The sequence below is a fragment of the Cryptomeria japonica genome, chromosome 3 (assembly GCF_030272615.1).
Source record: "Cryptomeria japonica chromosome 3, Sugi_1.0, whole genome shotgun sequence".
Lineage (NCBI taxonomy): Eukaryota > Viridiplantae > Streptophyta > Pinopsida > Cupressales > Cupressaceae > Cryptomeria > Cryptomeria japonica.
This window is the reverse complement of record NC_081407.1, coordinates 275,431,963-275,455,445: the sequence shown is the minus strand read 5'-3', so window position 1 is coordinate 275,455,445 and position 23,483 is coordinate 275,431,963. Positions and strand designations below refer to the sequence as shown.

The window sequence follows — 23,483 nt, the reverse complement described above, 5'->3', positions numbered from 1 at the left end:
TAGAGTTCCTTGTCCAAGTATGCTTTCCCAACTAAGTCCAACTTTTCCATGGTCATCGCAAAACTTTTGGACTTCTCCATCTTAAAATGCATTTTCTACCAACTCTCCCTTTCCCTCTATTAGGGTTACCCTTACCTAGGTACCTAGTATGCCTTACACCCAAACATTGACCCCTATTGGAGTATCGAAATTCTCTATCCAGACATACCTTCTACCCATTCCCTATCATTGTTCCCTCTTCCATCAAGTCTTCAAAGTACTCCATCCCACCATCCCTTTCCTAGCCCCACTTCTTCCCAAGCTTTTGCCAAAGAAGTCAAACTTCCTCTCACCAATAAGTTTCTCCTCCAAACCTTGATCCCCAACTTGTGCTATGAGTCTTGGGCATACCTGACACAAACTCCAAACTCCTGCCATATTTCGTTGTCCACCTCACCTACCATTGGGCACAACATAGAGTGCCATTAATGAGCAATTTTGGCATAACAACTTCCAATAAGTGTTCCCTTCCACCCAAAACATTACTCAAACTTTTGGGCATGGATCCACATGCACCTCCGACATGGAAACAAATAGAACAATCTTTGTTGCCACTAATGAGATGCCTATAACTTCAAAACCCATGCAACCCTAAGCCATTATTGTAGAGGACATTTGCATGTTGCAGGAATCCCTTCCCCATGCCTTTTGAGTACAACCTTACACACATGAGCATGATTTTGAACATGATCCAAGGGGAAACGATGCCTAATAGGTATGGGCATCCTAGGCAGCATACCATTCATGTGTTCATGGACTTTAATGCAGATTTCAATATTCTTTCCAAGGCTATTAAGAATTTAAGAGTTCAAAGTCTCCATGGAGAATTAATATTGAATATGCACAAAACCTAACAGAGAACTATTTTGAACCCTTGTGTTTGAATGATCAAAACTGTGAATAAAAACTGTCAAGTTGATTAGAGATTAAAGGGCAAAAATCCTTGGTTCCTATGTGTCAAAGGAAGAAACTCTTTTGTCGAATGACGATCTCACTAAGAGATCGCATTTGGGCTTACCTAGTGGTAAATCTTCAATTGTATCAAGATAGATTGTTTAAGTTGCAAACTATTTTGGGAGTAAAATTGTATTTCTAGTTTGTCATTGCTACTATAGCAGCATTTGCATCGTATTACAAAACTATTATATTAGATGCTCTTCAAATTAAATCACATTTGTGAATCCAATTTGAATATAGGGTATCAATTAATGCAAAAATAGTGAAGAAATATAGGTTTATAGATTTTGGGTAAAGTGCTTAAATTTGCAACATATCTATTATTCATTTGAGGGTATGATTTGTAATATTAGGATTTCGCTGTATTATGCAAATGTGGAGATAAATTTCTAAGTTTATGCTAGATTAGGGTAAAACATTTAAAACATTACATCTTCTTCCTTACATTAGGCCCTAAAAGTTTTTGCCTGAGACATTACATCTTCTTCCTCTTCAAATGCAATTATTTCAGATTTTAAACCTCAATCTTTGGCATTTCACTTGCCGGTTTGATCCTATACCTATCATCCTTAACCAACTACTTTCCATTAACATTATCACCATTCCTCCCATCCACCTTCTTGATGTTTTTGCTGCCCTTCCCCAAGGGTACGACTGCAATACCTTTTGTAACTTTCAGTGAGTCCTAGCCTTGACACTAAAAAGCATATGGGCTTAAGTTACCAGTTCGGATTTGGGCATGCAAACCCAATTTGTGGGTTCGGGCAAAAAAATGGGTTCGTGGGTAGGGTTCGTCTGTACATGTATATGCATATATATATACATATTATATACAAAAATTTAAAGAAATATACAGAATTATAAAACTAAATACATTTGATAGTATGAGGCTTCATCATTGATCAATGCCAAATGCCAATTGATAGTTCATAATTGAATTGGAAGATGGAACAATGAAGAAAGGTAGAAGAAAAACAGCAAAGGGCGAATGGAACACCTGGGGCGAACCCGAACCCGGACGAACTTGGTTCGGGTGCGGGGACGAAAACCGACGAACCCGGTAACATAGATATGGGCCTTTGCTATAAGATCCAAGATCTCATAGATAATAACATATTCTACATGGATGGCCATAATGATCAAGGTAATAAATCTATAGCTCCTCCTAATCAAAATTTGTGAATTTGCACCAACCCCTTCCCCCAACATCACTAGTCGAATCATGTGGATCTTGTCCACAAGTCCTTTGCCCCTTCTGCTTCAAATGCTCTTCCCTTCTCACCCATTCCCCCTTCTATGGATTTTCGCACTTTGTCTTGTGATGATTTTGTTAGTGCTATTGACACACAACCTTCTTCACCTTCCTCTCCTCTCCTTAATTTTCTTCTTCAAAATTTTAATAATGATAGTTGTCATAGCTCTATTTATGTTGAAGGGTGTGTGACCATTAAACTAGTACACAATATCCTTCTAAGCCCCAATTATTTATTTAACATACACATGAAGGAATTTCTATATGACCATCAACTTCAACAAGACTCTTATGCCACCTCAAGTGTTGCTCCAAATGATTTAATGGTATCTTTATTGACACCTCGAGCTACATCATTGTCCCCATTAAAGTTGGTCCAAAGGAATCAAAGGAGTTACTTATTTTGTGTCATGTCATCCCAACCTTTACCAATTTGGCATTCTTCTAGGTTGCCCTTGGGTTGACCAAGCAGCTTACATATTCCCCTTGCCCTTCATTCATATGAGCCCCCAACAAATCCTTCACTCTACCTCCCTCCTTTGATGCCACACGCCCCTACTCCCTATCTTCGTCTTTATAAATCTAAAATTTCCTCATCCACCTCATCTACCTCTAAAATTGTTACTTTGAGGGCAAGCAATCCTGGGAAGGGAGCACTGTAATGTCCCCTGTTTCCTACTTGAGCACTCAGGAGCAGAGATTTGCCTATTACCCATCTCCACAAGTGAAATTCAATGGATAGGAGATGTTAGTGCTAGCAAGGGGTTTACACTTAGCCATTTTCTTAGCCTGGATGGCTTATTTTATAAGTACTTTATGTTATTTTATCATAAAGTCACTTTTAAATAAAATTAGAAATATTATTGACTTTATAAGGAATATTATAAAGTTTGATTAAATCATAAACTACCCCCCTTGGCGCCCACCTAGACAACTTAATGTTGTTTTAAAAGGTAGTTTAATTTTTAATGAGGAATAAGACCCTCAAGGGTTCGAACTCTCTATAGGAGAGTTTATTTTAATAAATTCTTTAAATGATGAATTATCAAAACCCTATTTGGTACAGCTAGGGTTGGAAGCCAATAAAGTGACTTGTCAAGCATTCTTTCAAATTTCATTCATTCATATTTTACATCAGCTATCTTGGAATTGAACTCTACAAATGGATTTCAGCAGCAGACAAGCCTCCATGGAACGAAAACTCCTTGGGGATCAGTGAATTGGATGTCAACCCAGTTCATAATTGTGGGATTTCCTACGGGACTCCTGTTTGCGCTTCCGTTGAGAGTTTTATCAGAAAATTCAGACCTTTATCAGCAGATTCAGACTTTACATTGCAGATTCAAGAGGGTTTGGAGGTTCCCAAAGGCAGTCGTACCATTTCTTGGGCCAGCCGTACCTTCTTCTTGCTGGTCGTACCACCTGCAGGCCTTTGGCTTCACCATTTGAGCCGTACAACTCAATAGAAGGTTGGAAATTGTTGCAATCTTCATTGTCATCACTTTCCTACAAAGGTTTAATGCATTCTATAGGCTACAGATGACAAATGGGATCTAGATCAGTAATTCTTTGAGGAAAACTTATGAAATTCAATAATCTTGCATGCAGGCCAGGCACATTCCTTAGCAATTTCAGTATATTTGTTTTTAGTAATTATTGTTAATGCAAATAAACTTTATTGGAGTCACTAGACACCATTGTGCACTCATCCATTGTGACTTATTCAATGATTATTCAATAAATACCCCTCTTCTAGCTAGGCATTGGACTCCTACTATGCTTATCATGCTTTGATGGAATAGATTTCTTGATTTTGGAAGTTATTATAATGCCGTCATAAAAATCAGAATACTGAAATTAAAAATCAGTCAATTGTATTCTTGCATTTTGATTTCCAATTGTTGGTTTATTGGCATTTGATCATGAATAAACACTATGCAAACTACTGATAACAAACCCAAGCAAAAACCCTCAGCAAAACAGTCATAAAACATCATTACAGCAGTTTAGAATCAAGAAAAAATTCAATTCAGACTGGTTAGGGATCTTTCAAAAGGTATGAGCAAACGATCCACCTTAAAACACTGCAATCATCTTCATTCATCTAAATACTTGAAATAAATCTATTCTAAGTGAGGAATAGTGGAAACCATGCAAGCTATGAAATAAGACAAGTATACACCATCAAAGAACAATGTATTACAGTTTATTACTCCAATAGCCTATTGCAACAATTTCATACAATCTCCCCCACTTTACAAATGAAGTGGTGAACCCCTTATATAGGCCTCTAGCCTTGATTACATGCAAACCCTAATTAGGGTTTGACCCAAAAGATTCCACACAATGCAACAAGGTGGGAATAAACAATGACCCATCATGTCCATTATCAATTAATTACATTCCTACCAAAAATGGTGTCCATTGTGCATTAAATGCACCACTTCTTTCAAATTCGCCCAATGTTTAATAAATGTTCCAGTAAGCTAAAAACCGCCCATTGTGCAATAAATGCACCATCATCTCCAAAATCGGTTACATGCAAAAGATGCTCCACTATCTCATTAAGTATGACGGCTGCCATGCATTGAATCTGTCACCACCTGGTCAAACATTCCAGTAATGAATGCGCCACCATGCTACCATGTGTTCAATAGATTCTCGCCATGCAAGTGGACCCTATCGTCATAGGAACTTCTATAATTTTTCGGGTCGTGCTTCATTAAAACAGAATATTCTCTTTGCATGCCACCAACTCATCCTTTACAAGAATCTTTCCGTTATGGGTTCACAAAAGACATTTTGGAAGATTTTCCTGCCTTAGAAGAATTTTAACAATCTTTTCCACTTCTAAAGGATTCATGTACACCTAGAAATTTTGGAGAGGGAAAATCTTTCCAGAGAGAGATTTTTGTCCTGGAAGAATTTTTTCATGTTTTTGAGTTCTTGTCCTGAAGGAGATTTTTGATCAATTCATCACCTTCCTCTTTTTTAGGAATTTTTTCCATTCTGAGCTCCGGAATTCAAGAGAGAGAGAATTGGCCAATTTTACCTTTGTCTTGAAATTTCTTCATCAAAGGTGAATTTCTACCTTCTCTAGAATTCCATTCTCAATTTCATCCTTTGACGTCCTTTCTACCTCATGGAGGAATTTGTCTTTGGAAGGAAATTTTCTCCTCCACCTATGTTTGGCACCCATTAATTAGGCTTGGGCACAATTTAGAGCCTATGGAGGATTTTTGTGCTTGGGAGGAAATTTCCTCCTCCACCTATGTTTGGTGCTCTCTTCCTAATTTGGGTGGATTTTTCACGTGATGCAAGAATTTGGTCTTGGAAGGAAAATTCCTTCCCAACCTCTGTTTGGCGCCTCGACCCATACTTGGGCGGAATTTTGCTCTTGTGAACGAATTTTGACTAGGGAAGAAAATTCCTCCCTAAGGTCCATTTGGCGCCATGATTCATACTTGGGCACTATTCATACCATGTGGAGGAATATCTTGTTTGGAAGGAAATTCCTTCCCCACCCTTTTCTAGCGCTCTACACCATGTTTGGCCGCTAAAACCATGATGTAGAGGTTTTTTGGAGTTGAAGACATTTTCCTCCATGACCCCATCTTGACACCCACTTCCAAGTTAGAGCACCATTTTCATGAAGTGAAGGATTTTTTGTCTTGGCGGAAAATTCCTCCAAAACGCTCATTTGGCGCCTTTCCTCTTTTGAAACCCATTTTTCTTGATTTTCTTCCCTGACTTAGCCATTTTTTCACTTTTCCAGATTGGGATGCCATTTTTGGATTTGAACTAGATTCCTCTGCCCTAGACTAATTTTCAAGCTTTTTCCACTTCAGGAAAGAATTTCATACTTAGCCACTTTTCTGATCAATTACCTGCATTTTTAATTTTTCGAATTTAGACTTGGACTTTTAGAAATGCTCTGCCTTTAGTGTCGGGACCACTACCTGTGATGAACATACCAAAAATAGACTTACTAAAAATATAAAGTACTTCAAAACTTCAAATCTGAGAAGACCGGGACAAGGTGACACTTACTAAAAATAGTAAGTTTGATTTTTGGCCAAATCAAGACAATCTAGGACGCAATGAAACTTACTAAAAATAGTAAGTGCTCAGAATTCGCTCAAATTTTACTGGTAGCTTCCTTGAAGGGCTCTGAGTTCATTGCAACATTTAGATTTTCCAAAACCCTAAGGAAAAGACCTCAAATCTAAGTCTGAAGGGCAAAACCCTAAAATAGACAAAACAAGTTCTAGACTTTGCCAAATTCGCCGAAACGACTTCCAAACTTGATCAAACTTCATCAAAAACACTTGCAAACCAAGGAGATTGAAGGGATTGCTACGAAAAGACCCAAAGAGCCAAAACCAAAAGACCAAGAAGACCTAAAAAGTAGGGGGTCCCCATTTGGAATGGGGTGATGTGTGATTAGGTCACAACGATCCCCTTGACTCTCCACAAATGTATTAAATGTAATCATAACTAGGTGGTCACCATCCTATGTCATGAGTATCAACCCCTTTCTACACTTGGTTATTTCACTGAAGATGCTTTCATTTGCAACCCATACATCCTCCAAAAGAGAACCACAACACCCTATTTGGACACTATAAGTGCTTCAAAGAAAACTAGGCTCACATCCATTCAAGCAATCCTAATCTCACTATCCACACCATTAAGCCCTTGCCCTTCATTCCTTTGAGCCGCCCACCCTGCTCAAATCCTTCACCTGACTACCTTCCTCACTTGATGCCGCATGCCACTACTCACTATCTTCATCCTTTTAAATATAAAATTTTCTCATCTACCTCTAAAGTTGTTACCTACTCTACCCAATCCAAACCCAAATAAAACCATACCTTTTCTCTCTCTAAACATACCACTATACACCCCTTAATATCTCCCACTCCTCCTTCCTTCGCCACTCCCCCCTCCTTAACCCTTTAGCTCACCAACATCCTTCCCAACCCCCAACTAAAAGCCCCCCTAAGTTTGCCTCTAGAACTAAACCAACCCCTAAGCTTCTCCATCTCAAACCACTCCCACTACCCCTATTTATACCCCACCAACTACTTCTACCACTTCTATGCAATTTGCTAGTATGAAGTTTGCTTCTCCACATGATGGACTTTTCAAATCCATCTAAAACATGCCTCCTTTGTCTACCACTTTCACATCAAGATCTCTCTCTATTGAATCTCCTCATCCTACTAATGCCTCTAATTGCAGCTAACTTGAGCAAATTCTTCTTGACAAACTTTAAGGATAATGATTGCCTCAATGACATCAACTACACTAATTGCACTAGTAGATAGGTCCTAGGCATTCTCATTCTTGTCTATTCTTGTTTGTTTTGTGCTTTATGCCTAGCCCTTCATGGACAATGCAAAGTCACACTTGTAGGTTATAAGCAACATGTATATGTTTGTGTCCCCCCCCCCCCTTGTATATCCTTCTTCCACTTGTGTATTCCCGTATATGTATGTATCCTTCTTCTTATGATTTGGAGAAGATGCAAAGCATTGAGAGATGCATTTACCATTTTCAGGTTGATCCTAAATAATAGTACCCTTTGTCATATCCTATGTATCACCATCTTCTATTTGTGTGTTACCTTTCATGTGCTTTCTTCCTACATTTTGGGGATGATGGCATGCATTGAGATGATTTTGCCTTCTAATACTAACCCAAATCCATAGTGTTCTTCATATTGTACCCATACATACTAAGTCCCTTGCTCTTTATGTGCTTTGTTTTTCTCTCGTGTGCTTGTACTCGTGCATCTCCCTCTTGTGCTCCCTCCCCTCCTTACTCTATGTGATATCCTCTTATCTTACTTCCCTCTCATGTTTGTTTTATATGTTTTCCTCCCACATGCCATCCATTTCTAACATTTTTGTGTACTTCTAATTCCACTATGCCTTCTTATCCACACACTCTTATGTTACATCACCCGTAATCGCCCTTGCCTTTACACTGCTCCAATTATCATGCTCCTATATCACTTCACATTTGATGCTATATCCAACCTTTACATTTTATTATACATCTCTAATTACAAACATTATTCATACTCCCATCATGTGCCCTTTTATGCCTTACACTACTCCCATTTACCCTACCCCACTTTATTTTCTCTTTCCATGGGGGCAACCATGTGCAAACACTACCCTTCAATGGCATGACCCTACCTACATCATTATTCACACTCTTCTTATCCACTTGGCCACTGTGTCTTTTTCCTATTTGTGTCAATTCTACTATTACTCCATGGCTACCCCACATTTCCATCATACTTTTCTTACCATGGGGGAAAAACCCTTGTGGAACATCACCCAACCTATGTCATAATTCACACTCTTCTTACCCACTTGGACCACTTTGTCTTTTTCTATTTGTGTTACTTTTTCTTTTACTCTTAGCCTAGCCCACACTTCCATCATACTTGTCTTACCATAGGGGCAAAACCCTCATGGGGTATCACCCTACCTACATCATAATTCATACTCTTCTTACCCACTTGGCCACTTTGTCCTTTCCTATTTGTGTTACTTTTTATCTTACTCTTAGCCTACCTCACACTACCATTGCACTTGTCTTACCATGGGGCCAAAATCCCTTATGCATCTTATTCTCATCCTCTTATCCTTTGATTATAACCTTGGCCTCTCATCTCTACAAACCACTCTTATATATCGCTTCTCCAAATTTCCCTTTTTCTCATTTTGTTTGTATCCTTCAAATCCAATCAATTTAGGTGGGGAGTTATTACTCTCCTACACATTACAAACACTTGAAAGCATTTGCAATGGCTATATTTGTCCTCTATGGATCCTACATGCAAATCCGTAAGTGGCTCTACAAGAGCCCTACACCACCACTTTGATTACAATGGCTTCATCACAGTAATATCTCATACCATTTAATCATGTTGCCACAGCCATATCTCATATCCATTTGATCATGGTGGCCCTATCACAGCCATAGACAACAGACTTTGGTATAGGCTCCCTTGCAGCCATACCTCACTTCCCCCCATAGATGGTTTCATAGTCACATATTTTCTCCAATAGTATTCTTGATCAACATGATTCTCAAAGGACATCTCACTCTTTATTAAAGGGCCTAGCAAGAATGAAGAGTGTGTGTGTGTGTGTGTGTGTGTGTATCAAAGTAGCCGGAAACTCCTCTGTCCCTCAATGGGCATGCATATCCCTGTATCCGTTCCCGTATCCGAAACGGATATGTATCCGATACAACCTGGATACGCATCAAATATTGTACCCAAGCGTGCCCAAAAAACCTTGATTTCCAACCATGCTAAATACTATGTGATTTGATTTTTTAAAATTTGACGTAAATCTTCCTAAATTTAATTTTAAAAAACTTCATTCGTGCATTTTTAAACAAAACCTACACCAAATGAGAAAGACAAATGAAATGTTTTTCTATTTCAGTGATCCATTTTTGGGGTTATCTTCCAATGCAACTCTACTATTTTTGTAAAATGTTAAATGTTAAATCAACTTGTCATTATTTGTGTAGCAATTATATGTCTATATTGCTTTTGAAGTAATGAAAATATCCTCGAATAACTTAGAAAATTGTGTTAAATATATGTGTATGTGTTTTTATGAATGATGTATCCAGCCGTATCCATATTGGGGGTTTTAAAAAATGGCCGTATCCGTATCCGTATACATGCAACTTTGATATATATATATATAAAACAGTGAATCCTCCTCTTGTTTGTACTAAGATGCAGCACAAACATGAAGACGATTAAATGATGTACAATGCAGTTTGTAAGTACTAGTTTATGACACCAAAATAAGGCCAAAATGGACTTCAGGAGCAATGTGGTCTTGCACTTGACCATGGACTAGTCCTCCACAAACCATCAACGCACAAGCATTTAATAAATCTTCCTCCTCTTACCTTTCTCTGTACAATAAACTCAGCAAAAATTCAGTAATACAATCCAAAAATTTAAAAATCATAATATATGGCAAACACCTCTGCAGTTCTTTAAGTTTGACATACTTTACCATATTAGTGGGTCAAAGCAAAATATTTATTTAGGTAACCTTGTATTGGGATTCAGTGAGTTTCACTGCTATGGCATAAAGTTCAATAAACAAATTGAAATTACTGTTTGCTTCTTCCCATCTTTACTTATACAATTTAAGTAAATAGCTTTTATACTCCAAATAGAAATTAAATCAAGCATCAGAACACTGCACCCAGTCAAAGCCCGAACACCCCAAACATACTGCAGTCTCCTCCAATAAGCACAATCCACACTAAAATTATGCAGTGTTCTCTCCAGTTATTATGGGCACATGGTGTTTATTTGGCATGGATTTATACTAATTTTCTTTCCACAAATAATTCATTTTCTAAATGTTTTTACTTGTCACTAACATTTGTGAAAACTAACGCACCTGATTACATAGCCAGTCAACCAATCCTCTAAGAACATCATCAATAGTTGTAAATGTTTGTTTTGAACCCGAAGCTTCCCCATTGTAAATGATAGCATCTTTCATCGATTTCTTCTTAGAGCTATAACCAACAATTGGAATATTGGTTATTACAATGCCACTGATTTCTACTTAAAAAGGTCTAGATACGAATTCATACCTTATTATCAAAGTGAGTATTTTGCAGCTTTTCTCTTGGATGAACCAGTTTCCTTTGGACAGTAACCTGAAAATACACAACCATTTGCCTAAGCAATTTCATGAAGGAATTTGTGCTCAAAGATTATAAGAGAAAAACAAAAAGCAATTCACAATATGTAGGATAAATTAAAAGATGACTGTTGTCCTTTTTCTGATAAAACATCAAATTGCATTAATAAAAAGACAAATTTATAAAGCAACCAGATTTTAGGGTAATAGTTGTCACAAAGGTATGACAAATGAAGGATACAGCAGATTCGAAAGACCTATACTATTCAATCTCCAAAAGCAAAGAAAGCTAAAGCCCCTACAATAGAGCAGATATATTTCTGTATAGCCTTTAAACCAAGTCATTCCAATAATGCAATACATTTTCATCTGAAAGCATGCAACATACACATTTGCAAAATCTCCTTGGCCTGTGCAAATTTTGTGAGTCGGATCAAAAAATTGTATTGAGACTCATCCAAGCTTATCATTTGCATCTCCGATCGATGAGGCTTGGTCATCCATGGAAATATTAACAGATTGTTTCCAGATACAAACAGAGGCAGCATTTGTGAGAAGGGACTTGCAAAAAGGAGAGTTCCATCCTCCCTGAATAGAAGTATACATGGAGCCTTCTGGTTGCTAGGCAGCATGCAATTTCGTACTAGATTGTTCTGAGTTCTGCTATATCACTTCAGCCAGCCTCTTTTCTGTTCTTTAAACAGTGAGAATTTGCTTGATTGCCTCAGTCCTGCTTTGAAGGTTGTGATGATTATCGCTGAGATAATTCATTATTGACAAACTCCTTTTTCCTGTTGCAGACATTCCTTCATAACTTGAATGCATTATTTTTGTTGTTCAATGCAATTAATAATTAGTACTGTACATTTTCCCAAGAAAGTAATATAGCTCATTTCTCCTCATTCTGCTTATCAAATCCTTTCTCTGTCTTTTACCGACTCCATGAATTCTCTCAATCATGGTGGCAAGGGCTGTGATTACATTAATCTGCTCACCATTTGCATAATTAATCTTTTACCTAGTGTTGAAAAAGCGAATTAGCCTTTTAACATAGACAAAACCAAAAAAAAAGCATTTACATTTTATACAACATGAACATGAACCACCCAAAAAATCTTTGTATAAATTGTAAATTGAAAGCACATATCATCCAGTTTTATGTTAGCTTTTAATTCAATTGGAGCTTCCCCTTCTAATTCAAAGAGAATTGTTGGAAATATTGTCATTGATGTCAAAGAAGTGAAGACGATGTTGTCATTGATGTCAAGAAACAATCATCATCGATCTATAAGGCAGTGACTTAATAACATAGACGAGTGTGCATAGACAAGTTTGCAAGGCTGATTACCTTTATTGAAGACAAGGCTGATTACACTTGTTTAAGGATGGTATTTTGAATGACTAGACAAATAAGAAGACAAGGCTGACAATGATAATGTACAAGTTCGACATGGACCTAGAGGAATTATTTGAGACAGTTTTCACAAGACTTATTATCATCTATGGAATGTCATTGCTTAAGTTGTTTTGCACATTCTTATAGGAACGTATTGAGGAAGAACAAGGGGAGCCTTAATGCCACCAAAGTAGCAGACAAATTCCCCAATCTACAAGAAGGGTTGAAGATTTAGACATATCTCACAAAATTGGAAGAGAATATGACATCCTAGATGGACCTTCTTAAAAAGTGAATCCTAGCATTCTAGTCACATAAAGAATGACAAATCAAAAATAGTTACTCAACCACCTAGTTGAAATTCTGAGAAGCAAATGCTATCAAAATTTACTAGTGACAAGCATCAAGATGTAATGGATCAGTATAGAACATGCATAACTATTAGGTCTGCAAATGGACAAACAAATGAAAACCATTGGTTGTGGGAACTCCTAGATAGCCTCAGACGGGTGACAATTGATTGGTACACTAATGCAGCACCAAGAAATGTCCCTGGGAAATATTTTTGGAAGTCCTTTGAAATTATATTCTATCTAAAATCAATAATACCTAGCAAGGGAAACATGAAAATGATAGACAGGTAATCATAGCACATATAATCATAGGCTCAAAGAACTGCTAGGTAAACTAGTAAAAGAACTCCCAAATCCTTGTTGCAAAGGAAGATTCAGATGGTGCTCCATCTTACAAAGAGGCATATAATAGAGTAATAGGCATTCAAAGTGAAAATAAGTTGCCTTCACTCTCTATAGGATGAAGTAAAGATGATTATTCTAACATATATGATGATAGTGAACTAGGATTTGTTCAAGCTTTGAGATAGAATATGCTCTAGATGATAAAGTAGCTTAAGTAGATACCAAGAAGGATTTCAAGGACTTGTTTATAGACTTGAAGAGAGGTCACACTAAGATGAATAATCCAAAAAAAGATACTCTGCAATATTTATCAAATTACAAGTCATTCTATCAAGGATTGTTCTAATAATTTGAAGAACTAACTTAGTCAAGTGCTCTTAGCTCAAAGGAAGCAAATGACACCACCACCACATCAACAAAGCCAAATAATACTGATAGACATTAAAATACTAGCAAAGGAGATCAAAGTTGGATAGAATATGACTCCAAAGGGCAAAATATTGTGCAATGTCAATAGTACAATAAGTAGGGACACCTTGCAAGAGACTATTCCCCAAAACCATAGTAACATGGACCTTCTCTATTGATGGTGTAGACTAGGAGACCATGATGATAACAACCGTCCAAAACAAATATCTAGCATAAACATCAACATGATTGATATTGTCAAAGACAAAGAAGTATGAGCCATCATATGAACACAAGTGAAGGTTGCTTATCTTGAACCACCTAGAAAAAGAAAGACTCTTCATGCAAGCGCCAAAGTAGAGCATATTATAGCTAATGAAAATGCCACTTAAACAAACATGAACCCATTCAAAACTCTTCATATTAACCTATCCTTTGATTCAAATTCATGATTTTCCTCTAATATTGAGCCATGAGTGAATCCTTGTTGCCCTTGGTCATTAAAGTATGTTTTCATCATTTCAAGTAGTGTCTTTGGAAAGGCTAACAACTTCCAATACATCAAGGAAGGCAAGAAAAGAAATCGGAAAGGAAGGAAAGGGAAAGATGGTCTAAGGTATGGAAATGGTCATCATGACTCACGGAGTCCCTTAGACAAAGGAGGGGTATTTTTTGGAGTTTTCAAGCCACAAAGAGGTGCAAAAGTGGAAATGTGTGCCTTTTCATTTAAGTGGCAATGTCAACTTGAAAATAAAACCGAGTGTGCATAATGGTCTCAAAAGAACTCCAGGAGACAGAAAGTCACTTCAGTGAATTTTAAGTTAAAAAGTGTACAAGTTGTCCCATGTCAATCACAAATTAGAAAAAGAAGTGCAAGTGTTCACTTTTTCACTTAAGTGACAATATCACCTTGGAAATATAACAAAAGTGTACCTGAGGACCCAAAATGTGAACTTGACTCGATTAAATTCAGAACATGAAAAGCAATGCAAGACCCCCACTCGAATTCAAAACATAAAAAGTGGTGCAAGACCCCTAAAAGCACATGCTCCATGACATGAATAACAGCTCAACTTCAAAACATGAAAAAAAAGTGCTCATAAGTGATTAAGTGTGGGAAGAGTTGTGCAAGTTTCAAGTTCACAACAGTGTTCATGAAGGTCTTGAAGCGAGCTTATGCATGGAGATCATTTTTCAAGTTGAAAACATAAGACAAAAGTGCATTGAGCCTCAAAAAATGCACCAATGGAGCAAATTTTCCAGCATCTTCTCAATACCTAATAGCAGATCCTTCAAATTTATTGCAGTTTACTGAGGACCAGCACTTGTTTGCATTCTCCCAGCATCTACAGCAATCACCATTGGGAACCGTATCATTTCCTTCACTCTTCATTTAAGGCACTTCAAGATCATTGTGCAATAGTTGTGCCAAGGATAGACAATAAAGGCCACATGTGACAAGGCTTATGGTTTCAAAACACCAGAACTTGCAAGTTTACAAAGAGAACAAAAGATGATAAGGTTGAATTCAAGTCATCAAAATCATCTAGTAAGTTGTCAATTTCATGTTTCTTCTGCAGATCCACCATTCTCAAACCAAAGGTAATGCATCAAAATCACAAGGAGCCAGCCCCACCAAACTAGCTATTTTCAGATCATGCTACTCTTGGCCACAACTATTTTTAGTTACTATTTTTGGGAGATAATGATTCTAAGATTATCTTCTAGAAGATCTATCAAGAGACAACCTATTACAGGCATCCTTATTTTAGAGAATGTATTTGAAGACAGTATTATATTTAAGACTGGTTTGTGTGCAAGAAAACTATCAATAACATAGGATCTTCAGTATTTGTCACTTGGATTTTCTAATGGTAATTTAATGCCTGTTTTCCAATTAGATTATTTTCAGTTGTCTTGTGTAATCTTATGTTTGTTCATTCTTCAAATCAAATACTCTTTCTTGAAAGTGTGAGCTTTGTAATGCAGGTTTCAATAGAGAATTTATTGTTGCTTTGTATGTGATAGCATCTAATTATTTTGTTGAATCATGTTTGCACTATCTAAATTTTCTTTTAGCTACAAGGTGTGACCACTTGTTAGCAATGTAGGCGTTTACTTTCAAGAGAAGATTTAAAAGTTTCTCATTTTGAATTGTTAGTATCAATAAGCCTTGTGCCCTTGCCCGAAAACTGAAATGATAGGCAATTTCTTTAGTTTGTTTGTGATATGTGCTCAAAAACCAAAGATTTAACTTGTACATATTATAAATAGCCAAAGGTTCTTTCCTTAGTCTCTAGGGTTCTGTCTTATTTCTTGTTACAAGAGAGCTTCTCCTTATAATTTGAGGAAAGGCTTATTCTTACACATTTCATTTTATGTTATCCTGAAAAGGACAAATTAAAATACTAACATGAGTAGCAATGTCTTGTTTATTGTTACAAGCGGGCTTCTCCTTATAATTTGATATCATTACATGTTCCATTTTTGTGAAAATCAGATTCACTGGTAAAAACTTGTTCATATTAACTGAGAACAAATTACAATATATAGGCATATAAAATACTGCAGATATTTAATATGCCAACTAACCCAGCTAACTACCTACACACTGCAAAAGGCAATTAAGATATCACCTAACTAAATACATTATTGACCATTAACAGAGTAAATAAATATTATTCTAACACCCTCCCTTAATGGTCAATCTGTCAAAAACACCAAGTTGCCCCCTGAATTTTACAAATCTATCCGAGCTCAGAGACTTGGTGAAAATATCTGCAGTCTGATCCGATGTCGGAACATAATGCAACTGAACTGATCCGTCTTCTAGCAGCTTGCGGATGTAGTGACAATGAAGTTCGACATGCTTGGTACGTTCATGGAAGATTGGATTTTTGGCCAGTTTGAGCACCCCTTGATTATCAGTATACAAGGGAGGAGGACCTGTCTGTGGCATCTGCATGTCAGAGAGCATCCTTCAGAGCCGAACTGCCTCACATGCGGCCTTGACTGTTCCCCGGTATTTGTCTTCGGTCGAGGAAAGAGCCACAACCTGTTGCTTCTTGCTGCTCCAAGTGACGGCACCAGTACCCAAACTGAATACGTACCCAGAAGTGGTTTTTCTGTCACCCACCGATCCTACCCAATCTGAGTCAATATAACCAATCAGCTTCGGATCGTTGCACCTAGTATACAGAATGCCATAGTCTGAAGTGCCTTTCACATATCGTAACACTCGCTTTTCTGTAATCCAATGATCATCTTTTGGAGCTGTCATGAAGCAAGAGATGTAGCTGACAGTGAAACTGATGTCAAGTCTAGTGGCAATGAGATAGATGAGGCTGCCTACTAGCTGTCTGAATTTTGTTTCATCTACTGCAGGTGAATCAGACTTGGCTGATAACTTCAGCCCTTTCTCCATAGGTGTGGAAGCAGGTTTACAATCCTGCATTTGAAACTTATCCAGCAAATTGCGGGCATACTTGGAATATGAAATAAAGATACTGTCATCAGTCTGCCACACTTAGACACCTAAGCAATAATGGAGAAGCCCCAAATCTCATGTCAAAAGCTTGACACAAGTCCTGTTTGATTGCGGCAATCAAATGTGCTGAATTTCCAGTAATGATCAAGTCATCCACGTAAACAACAAGAAAAAGGATCTCATCACCGAAAAGTTTGACGTATAGATTAGTGTCAAAGAGACTGCGTTGAAAACCATGTTCAACCAAATATTGATCAATCTTGAAGTACCAAGCCCGAGGGGCTTGCTTCAAGCCATAGAGGGCTTTTCCCAATCTGAAAACCTGATGTTCCTTACCAGGAACCTTGAATCCAGGAGGTTGAGTCGTATAAACTTCTTCCTGCAAGTCACCATTGAGGAATGCACTCTTAACATCCATCTAATGAAGTTTCCATCCAAGCTGAGCTGCAATGGCAAGAAGAAGAGGAATTGTACTCATCTTGGCAGTAGGAGCAAAAGTCTCCTCGTGGTTAATGCCCTCCCGCTGTGTAAAACCCCGAGCAACCAATCTGGCCTTGTACTTATCCAAAGTACCATCTGCATGATACTTGACTTTGTAAACCCATTTACAACTGATAGGTTTCTTCCCAAGAGGCAAATCAGAAAGAACCCAAGTGTGACTCTTCAAAAGACTATGGTATTCAATCTCCATAGCCTTTTCCCACTCAGGAATGCCTTTAGCCTCGGAATATGTCTGGGGCTCATGGATGATGTGAATGTTGGCCATAAGTGCAAAGTTGACTGTATTATGTTGCTTTCTCTTTCTGCGAGTGGATCTGCCCTCAATAAGCTCATCATCATGAAGATCTCTGATAGTCTTGGCCCACCACTTAGGCCTAAGGGTAGAAGTACCAACATCTAGCATTGGAGGAACAACATCCCCTAGAGTTTCTGGAACAAAGTCATCTGGATGCGAATCCTGTGGAAAATCAAGTGGTGATGGATCGATAGATTCCTCATCTTCAAAGTCAAAATGCTCTGAAGCCCTCCCATCATGGGAACCAAGAGGAAGACGAACACCAACATCAGGAGTCTTCACAGATTGAGTCGCAGGACTAGGAGTAGTAGAAGGCATAAATGGACCAATAGTCTCATCAACCACAACATCACGACTGAAAATGAGACGATTTGTCTCTACATCAATCAACCTGTAGGCCTTGTGGTTGTCATTGTAATCAATAAACATAAGTGTTTGGCTCTTTGTTCCAGCTTAGCACGCTTAGCTTAGCATGTGGAATCCATACATGAGCCGTAGAACCGAAGACTTTCAAATGGCCCACTTTAGGCTTGCGTCCTGACGAGGCTTCTTCAAGAGTCATCTTCTTAACGGCATGTGTAAGTGACCGATTTAGCAGATAGACTGCAGTGTAAACTGCTTCAGCCCAGTATTTCTTAGGAACATTGCGATGCTCTATCATAGAACGAGCCATTTCAGTAATGGTGTGATTTCTACGTTCAACTACACCATTTTGCTGAGGGGTGTATGGTGTGGTGAGTTGGCGCTTAATGCCATGTGTAGCACAAAATGTAGAGAAGTCATTGGAACAAAACTACCCCCCATTATCTGACCTTAGAGTGACAATTTGAGAACCGGATTCTTTCTCAATTAAGGCCTTAAACTGTTGACAAAAAATACACCCACATTTTACGACTGAAATTGTCACCAAATAACAAGAAGTACCTGCAACCAGTAACAGATGGAGTGTTCATTGGCCCACATACATCAGCGTGAACCAACTGAAGGGCATTGTAGGCTCGCCAAGAATCACCATCCGAGAATGGTGTCCGATGTTGCTTCCCAGCTTGACAAGCTGCACAAACTCCATGATTTTGAGGTTGGATCTCAGGTAGACCAGCAACCAAACCCTCCTGATATAACTAAGAGAGATAGTGCACATTTAAGTGCCCATAAAGCTGATGCCAAAGTGTTTTGATGAATGTAATCCTAGCAACCAAAGCGTGCTCCTGAGAATCACCGGAATCAGCAAGTCTGTACAAACCATGATCTTCAAGTCCCATAGCGATTGTAGTACGAGTCTCCCTATCAACAATGTTGCAGATGGACGAACTAAAGACAACATCTAATTGAGGAGAATGCCTCATGATCTGACTGACGGAGAGGAGATTATGTTCCATGCCTGGAACATAGTAGACATCAAGAAAAATTAAATTTCTACCTCTTAAGAAAAATTAAATTTCTCCTCCTCCAAAGATTACTGAATCCGTAAATGGTTCAAATTTCATGAACCAATCCCAACGATGAGTAAAATGGCGCGAAGCTCTTGAATCAATATACCAGGCAGAAGAGTGTACTAGATCTATTGTTCTCTTGGCCATAAAAGCATAGAAAGCAGATTCTTTCTGTTCAGAGTGTTCGGCGACATTTGCTTTATGTTGAGACCCTCCTTGCTTCTTTTGTTCAGAAGCCAATCGAATTCGACACTCGGCCTTCATGTGACCAAACTTGTGACAATAATTGCACTGAAGGTTCGTCTTCTTCTTCTTGTCCTGAGAAGAACCAGAGCCTTTCGACTGAGAAGATTGAGCCTTCCCTTTGTTCTTAGCAGAAGATTTGGCAGAGAACGCTTGCTCAATGGAGGGAGAACCGGTACTGCTTCTAAACTGTTGTCACCACTGATCTTGCTGTAAAAGTTTGTTACAAAGATCGGAAAACTTCAAATCGACGTCAGTGGAAGTGATATTGAATGTTTCGATGAAATGCTCATACAAGCATGGGAGACTCTTCAGAGTAATGACCACCATATCTTCTTCCTCCATTTTTCGACCAATAGCTTCCAACTGGTCGCGAATATCCTTGATCTTTGTCAAATGCTCCTAAAGAGATGTTTTCTCATCCATCATGATCGTGAAGAGCATATTCTTAAGAAAGAACGCTCTGCTCTTGTGAGAGGTTTCTGAAGACTCTTCAAATGATCCCATATTTCCTTCGCAGTTTTTTCAGACGGTACCTAAGGTAGCTGCTCATCGATAACAGAGAGTTTGATGAGCATGACAGCTTCCCGGTTGCGCTCATCCCATTTGTCCTAATCTTTTCCGACAGTGTTTGGACGTTGAGACGTGCCTAGAACAACTGCATCAAGACATCGGTACTCAAAAATCGTCAACATACGTTGCTTCCAGGTGTTGTAGTTGCGGCCATTGAACTTCTGGTTGCTTTTGAGCATAATGTTCGTCAGTGATGCCATCATGTACCCCAAGGTCAAACTGGTGAATGCACGAATGCATGAAAACCAGAGGATGAAAACAAAGGGTTTTTAGAAACAAATTCTGCAAGTCGGATTCAAAGGCAAAAACTGAAACCCTGGCACAGTTTTCGAGGCAAAAATTTTTCTAAATACCCGAAAAAATCTGATGACAACCCAGTTCAAATCTCGAAAAACCCGCAAAGATTCTGCAAATAAAAAAAATTCTGACTTGAAATGAAGGAGAATCTCAAAACCCTAGCACAGTTTTCGAGGTAAAATTTTCAACTTGACCCAAAAAAATCCGACGAAGACCCAAAAATCCTTGCGAAAAACCCAGAAAATCCCGATGAAGACCTAGAAATCCTTGTGAAAAACCTAGAAAGAATCTGCAATCAGAATATTTTTTCTGAAAATGAAGGGTCAAATCTGCGGGCTCAAAAAATGAGGCATGAAAAATGATGCACCCAGAAAAATCGGGCGACAACCCAATTGAGCTCTCGAAAAACCCACAACAATTCTAAATCCGGAAAAAAAATCGCCTTGAAACAAAGGGTCAAAACCCTAGGCGAAATTGCAGAAACCCTAGGCAAAAAATATATGCAAACCCAAAAAAATCTGATGGTAACCCAATTGAGGTTTTGAAAAACCCACCAAGAATTTGCGATCAAAAAAAAAAACGCCTTGAAACAGAGGGTCAAAACCCTAGGCGAAGTTGCACAAACTCTAAGTCGTTAAAAAACGCACAGATTTTCTGAGGAAAAACAGGTTTTGTGCCCTAGCTCTGATACCATGTGAAAATCAGATTCATTGGTAAAAACTTGTTCATATTAACTAAGAACAAATTACAATATATAGGCATATAAAATACTATAGATATTTAATATGCCAACTAACCCAGCTAATTACCTACACACTGCAAAAGGCAATTAAGATATCACCTAACTAAATACATTATTGACCATTAATAGAGTAAATAAATATTATTCTAACAATTTTGTGCTGTCTTGAAAGGGGCAAATTAAAATGCTAACATGAGTACCAATGACACTAATGAAACAAATTGAACTCAACCATTTTAATAAATTGCATGGAAAAAGGCACATGATGCATTGTTGGATCAAGTTTGGCTACTAGTAGCTGAAATGATAATTCCTTGTTGTAATTAATTGAGGGACAAATACTCCTTATATAAAAAATTACAAGACAATCTTTCCATAACGGAAAAAATCGAGAATAGAAACACAAAAGACATAAAGGAAACTTCTTAAAACTAAAAATAAAAGGAAGTTTCTAAATACTAAATGACTAAGATAATATACAAATATTACAATATTCTTTTAATACCCTCCTTTAATAGTCATTCTACTAACAACCCTATAGAAGTCTCGACTTAATCTGTAGGTCATTTGGCTACAAATGCAAAGAAGGCTGCCCCCTTCTCCTCTGAATGCTCTGCAACATGAGCCTTCTGTTGAGACCCTCCCTAGTTCTGTAGAACTTCTAGATGGACAAAAATCAGAAAACCCAGAAAACAACACCTTTCATGATTTTTTGTGGAAAAAATCATAAAACCCTCCAATAGAGAAAGAACCCACAATTTTTTGTGTAAAAAAACCGTGCAAAAAATGAACAAAGAAACCATGATTTTTGAAGAGAAAATCATGCAATACCCTCCATGATTTTTCGTGGAGAAAAATTAGAAAACCCATCCACAATTTTTAAGGAGAAAATCATACAAAACCCCCTAGTCTGTTCAAAATCTTTACTTGCAACCATCACAAGTAGTAAACAGAAATAAAAACTCCCTATTTTTTGTGGAAAAAATCAAGCAAAACCCTTCCATGATTTTTTGTGGAAATAAATTCGCCAAAAAAGAACCTAAGCTCCGATACCATGAAATGATAATCCGTTGTTGTAACTAATTAGGAGGAATATAGAAAACTACAAGACGATCTTTCCACAACAGAAACTATCAAGAATATCAACACAAAAGACATAAAGGAAACTTATTAAAACTAAACATGGAAGTTTCTAAATAATAAATGACTAAGTTGACCATCATAGAAATATTACAATATTATTTTAATAGTAGCCAATGAACCGCAATTGGAAAATTATTCAATCTCCATTGAAAATAAAGACAAAAAATAAATAATAGATCTCAAAGATCAACCGCTGAGCAAGAATCCAAACTCCTTGGAATCACTTGGTTTGGAATCTAAAAAAAGGTACTCATATGAAAGGCATCAAGGACCTAGGAAACCAAACACAAAAAGAATCTTGGAGTTACATCCATGCTCCAAAGATGAGACATGTTCCCAACTTCCCTCAATAGTTTGTTCCATTGATGAATGAAAGAATATTCCAACCTAATTGAAATTCCATTGAAATGATGGAGATTAATGAAGACTAGATGACAAATGAAAGAAAACAAAATGGTAATGTTAAGTTCCTCTAAACCATCAACCTCAATGTCGAGTATATGCTCCTATATTCATAGTAAACAAATTTAGTGTACTGGCCCACATGGTCACAAGTTCAAAATGTAGTCAATGTAATCAACCTTAAGCTCAAAGAGTTGACTACAAAAAGAGTGAATTTGAGGTACAAGGATAAGATTAGCATAGAGAGTCAAGTAAAACATCTTGAACTATAATAGGCTATGAATAAGATCACCCTCAATAGAAAGAGAGACATGGCACAATGGTGTATGAACTTTGAGCAAAGGCCACTTCTACTAAAGAGGAAACATTGGGGTGCAAAACAACTTAATGAATGTCTTCATTATATGATCCTCCACCTTATTCAAGTATATTATCAAAAAATCTTATTTTCATTATCAACCGTACTCCCATTGTTGATACTTCCATGACCAAGAGTACTTTCACCATAAAGAGCAATTCCATTAGCCATCATACTTCCATTGTTGTGAGCACTTCTACTATTAGTCATAGTTCCAATGTCAAATGCATTTCCAAAACAACTTAATTGTAATGAACATCTTCACTATATGGTCCTTCACCTAATTCAAGTACATCAATGCTGATCATATGTCCATTATCAACCATATTCTCATTGTCAATCCTTCTATTACAAAGAGCAATTCAACTATCAACAGCAATTCCACTAGGAATCATACTTGCAATGTTGGTAGCGTTTCCACTACTAATCATAGTTCTAATATCAAATGCACTCAGTTGTTGACTTTTGTTCAAGTGTGGTTCCATTATTCCTTCCCTATAGTTCTTTAACCGCCACACTCCTCGAATAGACCGTACACATTACAACCTAGT

General features: G+C 37.7%; 1 protein-coding gene across 1 annotated transcript in view; it reads right to left on the bottom strand.

The window, feature by feature from the left end:
• LOC131063912 (probable V-type proton ATPase subunit H) overlaps positions 1 to 23,483 on the bottom strand; it is a 76,373-nt gene that overhangs the window by 33,804 nt on the left and 19,086 nt on the right. The window contains exons 6-7 of the mRNA XM_057997881.2: positions 10,907 to 10,972; positions 10,708 to 10,828 (exon numbers count right to left, since the gene is read on the bottom strand). Coding sequence (XP_057853864.2) covers positions 10,708 to 10,828; positions 10,907 to 10,972 — 187 coding nt within the window. The remainder of the gene's footprint in view (positions 1 to 10,707; positions 10,829 to 10,906; positions 10,973 to 23,483) is intronic.